This window comes from Schistocerca nitens, chromosome 3 (genome assembly GCF_023898315.1).
Source record: "Schistocerca nitens isolate TAMUIC-IGC-003100 chromosome 3, iqSchNite1.1, whole genome shotgun sequence".
In the NCBI taxonomy this organism is placed as follows: domain Eukaryota; kingdom Metazoa; phylum Arthropoda; class Insecta; order Orthoptera; family Acrididae; genus Schistocerca; species Schistocerca nitens.
Window position 1 is genome coordinate 713,594,723 of NC_064616.1, and position 13,945 is coordinate 713,608,667.

The 13,945-nt window shown below is 40.4% G+C and overlaps 1 protein-coding gene across 1 annotated transcript in view; it reads left to right on the forward strand.

The window, feature by feature from the left end:
- LOC126249729 (protein Hook homolog 3-like) overlaps window positions 1–13,945 on the forward strand; it is a 199,012-nt gene that overhangs the window by 118,652 nt on the left and 66,415 nt on the right. Inside the window, exon 6 of the mRNA XM_049951409.1 lies at window positions 3,243–3,454. Within this exon, the coding sequence (XP_049807366.1) occupies window positions 3,243–3,454 (212 nt within the window). The remainder of the gene's footprint in view (window positions 1–3,242; window positions 3,455–13,945) is intronic.

The following is a 13,945-nucleotide window of genomic DNA, read 5'->3' on the forward strand; positions in this document are numbered from 1 at the left end:
ATCAGCACCCATGACTGAGTCAATCACATCAGAGGTGTGACTCACTATATCACTGATTATCCATCCAAAAGTCATCAGGTCCTTGTAGAAGGCAGCCAGTCCCATGATGTAATGACAAGTGCAGTTCTACACTCGTGCTCAGTGTGTGGCTCTGCAGTGGTTTAAATACCAACTAAAGGCAGGAAACATCACAACTTGTGGACTGAGATATTCAAATCCTGACATAGACTCAGAAGTAGCAAATAATTGTTATGGCAAACACTGGGCTCAATCAACTAATCCACTTGCTCTACATGGGTTTTGGAAGCCATCAACAAGTTACCTGGTAAAATCTGTTGGCCATCTGTAACAGTTGTGCTGAGGCATGGGTGTCTTCTAACAACACATGAGAACTTTGCTTGGACAATTTCAGAACACCTTTTGATAGATATTTCCACTGCCAGCCAGGATAAAAAAATCTGCTTCTACTTTGTGGCCATACAGAAGGATGGGTTTGGATTCAAATCCAACAATTCTTAGCCTTATAATTGCCCTTTCTCAGAAGTTGGACTTGTTTCTCTGGGGCTCATAATATTACACTCTGTCTTGACTGAATCGGGTACTGTCAGAACTTTTAAATTCAATAACAGGTTTTGCTTGAGGGAGGCAAATTCTTATTGCATGTACATAATTTGTTAAACTGGCCACCATAATAGGCTGTGGGATGGGTTGGTATGACGGTAATTCTGGAACAGCATCTACATCTAACCTACGTGCCTAACCCATAACCCACAATGAGGAGTACCAGGTGTACAAGTATAAAATGCGGATTTTTGTGTCTAAAAAAATGCATATTAAATTCAGAAGAATGATAAATAGTGCTTTATTCAAAGTATGCTCCATCATTTGTTATACTTATTTCCCATCTTTCAAGCAATTTGTGAATACCATGCCAGTTAAAAGTTTCCCCTTTTGCCGCAAACCATTCATCATCCATTTTTTCACATCTTTGTACAAACCAAAGCACTGCTCAGCAAGTGCGTGACACATCGATCCAAACAAGTGTTTATCAGAAGCAGCCAAGTCTGGTGAGTAAGCCACATCAGGTAGAACTTCCCAGCTGAGAGCTTCCAACATGTTGCGAACTGGTTTTGCTGTAAGTGAAGGAGCATTGTCATGAAGAAAAATAACTTTGTGCTGCCTCTTTCGGTATTGTGGCCATTTTTTTCGAGCAGTTAATGGTTCAGATCAGTCAGTTGTTGGTAATGCTTAGTATTAACTGTGTCCCCAGGTTTTAACAGATCATAATAGACCATGCCCCTCTGGTCCCACCAAACACAGAGCATCATCTTTCTGCCAAAGCAATTTGTTCTTGTAGTCACTGTGGATGGCGTACCTGTGTCTACCCATGATTTTAAAGATTCCCTTTTGCACCTAGCAAGCAAAATCTCTCATGGATTTTTGCACTTTTCCATTTACCTGTCGTTCAGCTCATGTGGTACCCATTTGTCGGTCTTCTGAATCTTTCTCCTCTCATTGTAGCCAATTGAAAACAGCTTGTTGACTAATGTCCAACTTCTCGGTGAATTGTTTTTGTGTTTGCAAATCATCTTCATTCAACAGAGCTTCCAATTCCACATCTTCGTATTTTTTTGGCGATTTTCCACATTCCTTGTTTGCAACATCGAAAACACCATTTTTAAAACACTGAAACCATCATTCGCATGTATCTTGCCATGGAGCATGTTCACCATAAGCTTCCCAAAGCAAATTTCTTCAAATGAAAACAAAAAATTAATGCTGTCTGCAAAGGCTCTTTGTTTAGTATAAATTTTGACATGTTGAACACAACAACACAACACTGTGCACGCACTTTTCCAGTTTATCACTTGTGCACCTCTGTCACTTGTTGATGACACAACAAAATGGTGCAGTGTCAAATCTTTATGGCACAAACTGCATTGGTGCAAAATCTGTTGTCTGAAATCCACATTTCATGCTTGTAAACTGGGTAAATTGCTAAAGAAATGTTTTGCACCACATCCATCAACATGAATACCTGATAACAACTCTAAAAATGACTGCTAAACTCATGGGACTGCTTCCTGAGACATGCATGGGTATCTGGCCATTCCCACAGTCTTCTACAATGATCATCAGGTTTCAGACAAATCTTGTTCTAGTTGATGAAGAGAACTCAGTGCAAATTATTTAAATCCATCCCTTGTGGACCCATGCTAACTTTCTTTACACATCACAGTGCTGGGGTACTTTGCTATTGTTTGTAATAGACACCAAGATACCAGATAGATTGTGTAGATGCGATTGGTTATGGCATAGGATCACACAGCCCTCTCAGTTATCTCCAATAAGTGTGTGTGCAGTAGTGTTGCATTCTTCTTAGCATACTGACGGACCATAATTTGTAGGGCACTGGAAAATGTGATAAATATTTGGACTGCAAAGTTCCTCATCTGCTCCAGCTTCCTTATTGCCCTTCTATTTGTACAGCACTTATAAGAAGAAGATAAAATAATGCAGAACATCTAGTGTGCTGCTATGGAGCTCTTTGGTATTCAGGAAGACGAATGTGATGGTGTTCCAGCAAAGAAAGCAAGATCTGAAAATCTTTGTGACTCAATATTCACCCCACAAATAATACACACCTTGTTGGTGAAATATAAACATTGATGAGAGGAGCAGAATAGCTGGAAGTGATAGACAATAAATTTGCTCTTGCATTCCCCCTTCGAGCCTCTCATATGAGATGAAAGCCTTCTCCCTTGTGTATGGATAGGTGACAGTCTGATGTACATGGCTTCTTACTGTAAGGTGATGATCCCCAATCCTCTTCCTATTGTGTAGTGCTTGTGACATTCGTATATACATATTATAATACAGCATGTTTTGACTGTTTGGGTCTGGTATTCTGAGTAGAGGACAGAGGCTAGTTTACCTGTGGATTTGTCCTCTGTTTTAGAAGATAATAAGATGAATGTGGCATGTGATTTAAGATCCTGTGAAATGTCCAACTTATTACCAAAAATTATCAGCGAGTAATTTTTAATGGAGAGTAGTTCATGTATGTGTATTTTAAGAAGGGCACTATTAATTCCATAGTGCCTAGATTGGGTAACGCTTGCAAACTTCATTTACTAACTTGCCATGAAGTGTAAAATTTTCATTTATTTTTAATGATGTGCTGAAGAGTTGTGCATCTTTTGAGGCTTTGTGTGTGAAAAGCTACACATTTGTATTTCCAGAATATATAACCAAGATAATGATGTTGGAGGAATCAGTGCAACAGGTAATAATGCAGTCCATTCAAGAGCTTGAGTCTGCTAGCCAGGCAAGTTTTGGTCCTGTTGCCGGAGTTGAACTAGAGGCAGAAGCTCAAAGGCTAGCTTTAGCTCTAGAGGTGGCTGCAGAGGCTCGTGACCAAATGGCTCAAAGGTGCCATGAACTTGACATGCAGGTAACTGAAAGAGACACTGATTTCTTATTATTTCCACATGCTAGAAAGCAATTACTTGTTTGTTGAAATCTGAGTAGGAGATTAATTTAAAATGAGTAGCTTTTAAATAAGTGAGTACTTTAATGTAGCCCTCGATTTTTCCTGTTTTGTGCTACGTGGATAGTTATAAAAATAATAGAAACACCCTCTTTAATGTTTTGTAAAACTGAACACACACACACACACACACACACACACACACACACACACACAGTTCCAATACCAACAATAGGCAATGATGCAATCCCAGAGAAATTTCTTGGTTTATCTGTAGAAAATAGGCAGTCTTACACATGAGTTTCTTTGCTTGTCAGACAGATATCAGTGTTCTGGAGATCTTCTAACATTAGCTATGCCGAATGATGGACATAACTATTCATTTAGTGTAATATGGTATATACAAAAGTTCCATCTACACTTATAATAGTTTTCTGTATTACACTTGTAATATTTTATGTATTAATGTACATGAGACTATTTCTGCCTCTGTAGCAGTGTGTATTAAATTACAATTGATATGGATTTCAGCTAATACAGCAGGTAAAATGCGAAGAGTGAATTTGTAATTTCAGAACTAATCATGTTCTCAAGTAAATTTCTTAATAAGGTTCAGCTGCATTCCTTCAATCATTTTTGTGGTTGACAAACTGCCTATTGGCTTCTGTCTCGGGTTCTTCGGCCGACGTTCATCTAATGATTTTTCTGACGTTTCGCCAGCACGAGTGGCTGGCATTGTCAAAGCTTCACCCTCCATTGCCGGTGGTGAACTGGAGGCGAGCTCGCGGCCGCAGACTATATGTACCTGGCGCGCCAACGTCCGAGGGCTTCTCCGCGGTCATTTCCGGTGCGGTTCTCCTCTTGCTACCTGCGACAGTCGTTTGCTGCAGTACGGGAAGCCAGGATCAGTTTACCTTAAGGCTTTCCTCTTTCTTGTTGAAACTGTTCGCGTGTTTTTGTATTTCTACAGCTTCTCTGAACAAGCGCGTGTGATAGTGCTTCTCTACAGCTAGAACTTCCGTGTCGGCGAATTTTATTACGTGGTCGGTCCCATTCAGTGTGTGCTCTGCCACGGCCGATTTCTCCACCTGCCCCAACCTGCAATGCTCTAAGGATTAGACAGCCATTGTGTTGTTACCACAGGTTGCTCCTAGTCTGCAGAGGAACATCATCTAGCATCCGTGGAAGATAGTCTGTTAGGAGACTGCAATACTTGTGCATGTTCAGGGTTCCGTATATGAAACATGGGCCTACAAGCTGATGGTTCTCTATCCCACACCACATGTTTACACTCCATGGATGCTGACTTTGCACCTCACAAAGCCAACGGGGATTGCCAACAGAGCAATAGTGCATGTTTCGATGGTTTATCTGGCAAATCTGGTAAATGTGGCTTCATCACTAAACAAGACTGTCGCACCCTAACTGACTAGTAAGTTGCAGTGCACTCAAGGAACACACAAGAACACTGTAAGCAAACATAACACCATTGTACCGAATAACAACGTAGGTTGAATGGCGCAACCAACTTTCGCTGTGGAAGCTTTTAAAAATATGATGTCTCGTAAATGCCTTGCACTAGACTCCTGCAGCCAGCACCACTGACATTCTAATTTACACTATTTTTAGTTTGTTAATGTCAACAGGCATTTTCTCATTTAAAAAAGTATTATATTTGCACAGAAAATACACTTTTTAAGAATTGGGTACAGATCTAGGTATCTTGTTGGCCACTAAAGTATCTCAACAACATGCAAACAATTTATAGAGCCATGTGCCATGTGTGTATGAGCATCATCCCATTGAAAAATGGCAGCATGATACTATCGCCCGTGAGGAAGCAGGATTTCTGTGAAGTACCATTGTGCCATCAAAATTCCATCAATCACTACGAGCTTTGACCTGAAGTTGTGCCCGATGACTCCCCACACTGTGAAGCTATGACTAACCTTGCTGTGCCTCTCCAAAACATTGGAAGAATGGGATCTTTCCTGAGGTCACCACCTTACTTGCTGACAACAGACATTCAAGAAAGTGCAGAACAGTGATTCATTGATGAACACAATGTGACACCATTCATCAGAAGTCCATGCTTCCCATTTATGGCACCACCCGAAATGCAGCTGTTTGTGTTGTGTTGTTGATGGTAGCCTATGCATGGAATGGTAAATCCCTAGTCTGGCTTCTGCTAGACTATGGTTAATGGTGCTGGATGACACATCTGACAACTCACTCTCCTTATTTACCCTACCAGGCCTGATAAAAATCTAAACATAAATAATACTAATACACTTTTTGTTCTATTCTACTTGTCACAGAAAATTGCGTTTCCTAATTATTTACATCCTCACCAGTGCTGTTTGTCTATAGAAGTTACATTGTTATCTGACCATGTCTTCTGTGTGCTTCACTTTTTTGTCAGTCAGTGTAATAGCGAAGTGAGAAGTACACAATTAATTTAGTGTACATAGTGGGACACATGAGATGAATTTTATAATCCCTGAAAACATTAAACAAATTTTAAAAAATTGTAATAATGGATCTGTAGGTGCTATTAATCACTAAAATAAGTTATCAGTTCTTATTTTAGCCATCAAGACTGTTGAAAGGTATTTTGTATGTTGATTTTGATTCAGTTTTTGGTCAGAATTACCAAGTGAAGTGCACAGTACAAGACAATAGACTCTTTCCAAGAGGTGGCAATTCAAATCCTTGTGCAGCCATCAAGAGCTAGGTTACTCATAAATCGCATAAAGCAAATGCCAAGCTTGTTACTTTGAAAACGGGACAGCCAACTTCATTCGCCATCCTTCCCAATATGAGCCAATGCTGATGGCTTTATTGTGAACAAGATATTAAATGCTTATCTTCCTTTCTTTGATAAAAATTGGATTATCTCCAGACTGTTTGTGAAAACCACCCACTTTGCTATTTCACTTGCCAGAAAACACACTTCATTGTTCAGGCTGGTGTATCTGAGATGAGAATTATAAAAATATATTTGTTAGCCTTAATGTTGCTGTACTCCAACGCAGCTAACAAAGAGAGAGTTAGCTAATGAAACACGGCAGTGGCACACTGTTCAATGCAGACAGTATGAAGGATACTTTTTGTGCTTTATGTAAAGCCAGGCTCTTTGACATTTTTCACAAGCACAAAATCAAATAAAATATATCTGATTTTCTGTAAACTGACATTCGATTGCCTAGAACTTCTGCATGATGATATTCCTATGAAAATTGTAAACAAACTGCCCAAATTTTATGATACCGAGAAGCTTGAAGTGGAAAGCAAAAACTGGTGTGTACTCTATAGAGAAGCAAGGAAAGGGCTACAGTGTCTCCTTACAAAACTACACTAAAAGGGTTGTGTTAGTTTTATGAATATGACTGTTCACCCAACACTTTGCACTGCTGCAAGATCATTTAACACCTTTGACTGAGTGGAAACATGGTTTATGATGACAGTTAGTCAGTAGCCAGTTTGTGTTTAGTAAACACTCACAGAGAGAAAATAAAACTGATGACTTTGGAAGACTTAGCCAGAGGTATGTTTTCTGAAAACAAGCAAAAACTTCAGTTTGCTTTTTGTGAAACTTGCTAGATATCTTATTGTAATTATCATTTCACTATACAGTCTTCTACAAAACTTGATTACATCTTTAATTTTATAATTTACATGTTGCTTCTACACTGTCAAGAAAAAAAAAAATCATGATGCAAAAAAATAATTAATGTAGAGTAGTGAAATTTCAGGAATGCATTTGGGTAACATATTTAACTGATTAACGTTGCAGGATCACAGCTTAATGTGAGCGCGAGATAAGTCATTGCAAATGTGAAATGCTAGTACATTAATATTTGGTGTAACCGCCAGAATGTTGAATGCAAACATGCATGGGGTGTGTTGTACAGGTGCCGGTTGTCATATGTTTATGGGATAGAGTTTCATGCCTGTTGCACTTGGTCAGGCAATACAGGCTTGGTTAATGCTGTTTATGGATGACTCTGGAGCAGTTATCCGAAGATCTACATCTACATCTACATCTACATTCATACTCCGCAAGCCACCCAACGGTGTGTGGTGGAGGGCACTTTACGTGCCACTGTCATTACCTCCCTTTCCTGTTCCAGTCGCGTATGGTTCGCGGGAAGAACGACTGTCTGAAAGCCTCCGTGCGCGCTCTAATCTCTCTAATTTTACATTCGTGATCTCCTCGGGCGGTATAAGTAGGGGGAAGCAATATACTCGATACCTCATCCAGAAACGCACCCTCTCGAAACCTGGCCAGCAAGCTACACCGCGATGCAGAGCGCCTCTCTTGCAGAGTCTGCCACTTGAGTTTATTAAACATCTCCGTAACGCTATCACGGTTACCAAATAACCCTGTGACGAAACGCGCCGCTCTTCTTTGGATCTTCTCTATCTCCTCCGTCAACCCGATCTGGTACGGATCCCACACTGATCAGCAATACTCAAGTATAGGTCAAACGAGTGTTTTGTAAGCCACCTCCTTTGTTGATGGACTACATTTTCTAAGCACTCTCCCAATGAATCTCAACCTGGTACCCGCCTTACCAACAATTAATTTTATATGATCATTCCACTTCAAATCGTTCCGCACGCATACTCCCAGATATTTTACAGAAGTAACTGCTACCAGTGTTTGTTCCGCTATCATATAATCATACAATAAAGGATCCTTCTTTCTATGTATTCGCAATACATTACATTTGTCTATGTTAAGGGACAGTTGCCACTCCCTGCACCAAGTGCCTATCTGCTGCAGATCTTCCTGCATTTCGCTACAATTTTCTAATGCTGCAACTTCTCTGTATACTACAGCATCATCCGCGAAAAGCCGCATGGAACTTCCGACACTATCTACTAGGTCATTTATATATATTGTGAAAAGCAATGGTCCCATAACACTCCCCTGTGGCACGCCAGAGGTTACCTTAACGTCTGTAGACGTCTCTCCATTGATAACAACATGCTGTGTTCTGTTTGCTAAAAAATCTTCAATCCAGCCACACAGCTGGTCTGATATTCCGTAGGCTCTTACTTTGTTTATCAGGCGACAGTGCGGAACTGTATCGAACGCCTCCCGGAAGTCAAGAAAAATAGCATCTACCTGGGAGCCTGTATCTAATATTTTCTGGGTCTCATGAACAAATAACGCGAGTTGGGTCTCACACGATCGCTGTTTCCGGAATCCATGTTGATTCCTACATAGTAGATTCTGGGTTTCCAAAAACGACATGATACTCGAGCAAAAAACATGTTCTAAAATTCTACAACAGATCGACGTCAGAGAGCATCTGCTCGACGACCCTTCTTGAAGACTGGGACTACCTGTGCTCTTTTCCAATCATTTGGAACCCTCCGTTCCTCTAGAGACTTGCGGTACACGGCTGTTAGAAGGGGGGAAAGTTCTTTCGCGTACTCTGTGTAGAATCGAATTGGTATCCCGTCAGGTCCAGTGGACTTTCCTCTGTTGAGTGATTCCAGTTGCTTTTCTATTCCTTGGACACTTATTTCGATGTCAGCCATTTTTTCGTTTGTGCGAGGATTTAGAGAAGGAACTGCAGTGCGGTCTTCCTCTGTGAAACAGCTTTGGAAATAGGTGTTTAGTATTTCAGCTTTACGCGTGTCGTACTCTGTTTCAATGCCATCATCATCCCGGAGTGTCTGGATATGCTGTTTCGAGCCACTTACTGATTTAACGTAAGACCAGAACTTCCTAGGATTTTCTGTCAAGTCTGTACATAGAATTTTACTTTCGAATTCACTGAACGCTTCTCGCATAGCCCTCCTTACGCTAACTTTGACATCGCTTAGCTTCTGTTTGTCTGAGAGGTTTTGACTGTGTTTAAACTTGGAGTGAAGCTCTCTTTGCTTTCGCAGTAGTTTCCTAACTTTGTTGTTGTACCACGGTGGGTTTTTCCTGTCCCTCACAGTTTTACTCGGCACGTACCTGTCTAAAACGCATTTTACGATTGCCTTGAACTTTTTCCATAAACACTCAACATTGTCAGTGTCGGAACAGAAATTTTTGTTTTGATCTGTTAGGTGGTCTGAAATCTGCCTTCTATTACTCTTGCTAAACAGATAAACCTTCCTCCCTTTTTTTTATATTCCTATTAACTTCCATATTCAGGGATGCTACAACGGCCTTATGATCACTGATTCCCTGTTCTGCACTTACAGAGTCGAAAAGTTTGGGTCTGTTTGTTATCAGTAAGTCCAAGATGTTATCTCCACGAGTCGGTTCTCTGTTTAATTGCTCGAGGTAATTTTCGGATAGTGCACTCAGTATAATGTCACTCGATGCTCTGTCCCTACCACCCATCCTAAACATCTGAGTGTCCCAGTCTATATCTGGTAAATTGAAATCTCCACCTAAGACTATAACATGCTGAGGAAATTTATGCGAAATGTATTCCAAATTTTCTCTCAGTTGTTCTGCCACTAACGCTGCTGAGTCGGGAGGTCGGTAAAAGGAGCCAATTATTAACCCAGCTCGGTTGTTGAGTGTAACCTCCACTCATAATAATTCACAGGAACTATCCACTTCTACTTCACTACAGGATAAACTACTACTAACAGCGACAAACACTCCACCACCGGTTGCATGCAATCTATCCTTCCTAAACACCGTCTGTACCTCTGTAAAAATTTCGGCAGAATTTATCTCTGGCTTAAGCCAGCTCTCTGTACCTATAACGATTTCAGCTTCGGTGCATGTTGCATATGTGCTCGATTGGAGACAGATATGGGGATGAAGCAGGCCAAGGCAACATGCCAGCACTCTGTAGAGTATGTTGGGTTATAACAGCGGTATGTGGGCGAGCGTTATCCTATTGGACAACTCCCCCTGGAATGCTGTTCATGAATGGCAGCACAACAGGTCAAATCACAAGATTGACATGCAAACTTGCAGTAAGTGTGCATGGAATAACCCCACAGTCTTTGTGCTGTCATACGAAATCGCATCCCGACCATAACTCCAGGTGTAGATCCAGTGTGCCTAGCATGCAAACAGATTGGCTGTGGACCCTCAACTGGCCTCATTCTAACCAACGCACAGCCACCACTGGCACTAAGGTAGAACCATCTTTCATCAGAAAACACAACAGACCTCTCCACCCTGCCCTCTAATTAGCTCTCACTTGACACCACTGAAGTCACAACTGGCGATGGTGTGGGGTCAGTGGGATGCATGCTACAGGGCATCTGGCTTGGAGCTGTTTGTGAAATAACCAATTTTTAACTGTTTGTTGTGTTACTATGGTGCCAACTGCTGCTCAAATTGCTGTTTCAGATGCTGTATGATGCATCAGAGCCATACGCCGAACATGATGGTCTTGCCTCTTGGTAGTGGCACATGGCTGTCAGGGACCTGGTCTTCTTGCAACTATACATTCTTGTGACCACCACTGCCAGTAATCATATACAGTGGCTACATTCCTGCCAAGTCTTTCTTCAGTGTCACAGAAAGAACATCCTGCCTCTTGTACATGACCTCCTTCAAACTCAATGGGTTGTTGAAAATGTCGTCTTCGTCACCTTAAAGGCATTCTTGACAAACATCAACTTACCACTTCCTATCTCAAAGATAACTAATGCTCATGACCATTACTCTGCGTATGTAAAGCAAATCTGATTTGCATCATCATAATGGTGCTACTAGCACCACTCTTATGTGATAGGTGTGAAGTTTAAATAGGCATCATCTTTCTTGGTGTTGTGACTTTTTTTTTTCTTTTTCTGTTATTGTATGTCACCAAGGAAAATTGGCACAAATTTTTAATACATTCCAAATACAGTTTTTATGTCCTAGCTTACATTTAATACTAAATTTCAAAAGACAGTATTTACTATGAGCTACACCATTTGTTCTGGTTGGTACTTTATCTCAATAAATATGCTGAATACTGTGACAAAAAGTGGAATCATCGTCATGAGTGGACCCAGAAATGTGTCCCTATTAATCACACTGAGGGTATCTCATAGATGACTACACATTATGTGCTGTTCAGTGAGCTCTTGGGAACACATTTATCATGTTTTATGATTTTTTGAGTTGTTATAATTGCCAAAACCTGAAAAATAATAGGCATCAATCGTAACTGCTACTTTTGTTAAGCTAAGTAAGGGTCAGACTGTGTTGACACTTAACCAGCATTGATACCTCCAGTAGATGTCCAAGTGATAAACTTCCAAGGATCACATCACCAAATTGTAATTTTTTCCATCATGATGTGATTTATAATTTATGGTGTCAGGGTTGAGCACTATATTTCTGAAGCAGCTTCTGGAATTTGAGTGGATAATTTTTGTGTATTTATGCAGGATATCACTCCACTGTACAACACATCACCTTCAAGGACTAGGGTTTCCTGACAAGGAATGTATGGAAGGAAGGTATATGGAAGCAAGGTATGGGTATTGGGATGTTAGATAAAATATAGAGTAAAAGCAGCAGAAGTGTGGTCAAGGTTGCACAACGTTAAACAGACTCCACAACGAACATATTTGTAAAGAAGTAAAATGATTTTAGTACGGGTGCTGTAATGAATTTGTGCCTGTACGGAAAAATGGATGCACCGCACTGAAAGAATACCAACCAGCAGAATACCTGGCAGTGTTTGGAAATATAAACCAGTTCATTAGACAAAATTTGCGACTTGGGTGGAATGGCACAGGAGTGTTTTTTTCTGGATAAGAGAAATTTGTTAACATCGAGTATAGTAGATTTAAGTGTCAGGAAGTCTTTTCTGAAAGTATTTGTATGGAGTGTAGCCATGTATGAAACTGAAACATGGATGGTAAGCAGTTTAGACAAGTAGAAAATAGAAGCTTTTGAAATGTGGTGCTGCAGAAGAATGCTGAAGATTAGATGAGTAGATCATTAACTAATGAGGAGGTATTGAACAGAATTGGGGAGGACAGAAATTTGTGGTACAACCTGACTAAAAGAAGGAACCAGTTGGTAGGACATGTTCCAAGGCACCAGGGGATCACCAATTTAGTTCTGGAGAGAAGCGTGAGGGGTAAAAATCTTAGAGGGAGACTAAGAGATGAATACAGGAAGCAGATTCAGAGGGATGTAAGTTGCAGTAGTTACTCGGAGAGGAAGAGGCGTGCGCAGGATAGGGTAGCATGGAGAGCTGCATCAAACCAGTCTTTTAACTGAAGACCACAACAACAAGAAGAAATAAAATATATTGAGACAAGGACCAGAAACTTTCCCTTTTATATCACGAAAATCATGTCCAGCCCAGCCCATTACGAATAATTTATTGTCTGACGCAGTCACACTAATTTCAAATGTAATGGCCAGTTTTGTGGTTCAATCACAGCATATATTTTATGATCTGAGGATGGCCAGTGCTGGCCAATACTGGTCATTTTGCTTGAAATTAGTGTGATTATGTTGGACAATAAATTATTTTCAAAATGATCAATCATTTTAGTCTCCAGACTGACTAAATATCATTCTGTCCAACCCACTGAATTAAAAAAAAAATTCCCTGGAATTTCTTTCTCCAAATTATGTTGGCCTGAGATAATGTGTACTTTTATATAGTCAGACACATGAAATATGTCACTAGTTGAAATTTCCTGCCAAATTAAAACTGTCCCGGACTGAGACTCAAACCCTGGACCTATTCCTTTTGTGGACAAGTGCTCTATCAACTGAGCTACCCTAGCATGCCTCACAACCCATCCTCACAGCTCTACTTTCACCAGTACCTCATCTCCTACCTTCCATGCTTCACAGAAGTTCTGTGAAACTTGTGGCGCTAGCACTACTGCAAGAAAGGATGCTGTGGAGACATGGCTTAGAAACATCCTGAGGGACTGTTTCCAGAATGCATTTTTTACACTGCAACAAAGTGTACAGTGGTATCTAACTTCTTTGCAGGTTAAAAGTGTGTGCTGGATGGGAACTTGAACTAGAGACCTTTATCTTTTGTGGGCAACTGATCTACAAACTGAGCTACCCTAGCTACCTGTCCTTACAGTTTTGGTGGAAGCTGATGTATCCTCGCAGTTTTGGTGGAATCATTCTAGTTCACATTTCTGTTTATTCAGGTGCTTACCATACAGCACCAACAAAGATTTTTCTGAGCATTTATTTACTGTCCAAAACATTCACAAAATATTCATGAAATATAAGTGGTTCCATATGCTCAGTGCTGCCATTCTCACATCTCATTACCATGTAAGCAATACACACTGGGTGGTCACAAAGAGTTTGAAAATCCTGTAATAGTGTTTGCATGATAAATTGTGCTGATAAATAATTGTTAAGAAAAAAAATTCAGTATGTTATCCTTTTCAAGTTAATTAGCATTGAAGTTAGCCATTCAGGCCATTGTGCATGCAAATTCAAGCAGCCCACCAGGGACTGTCTCACCAAATGTATTCTTTGTTTGGTTTCCTAAA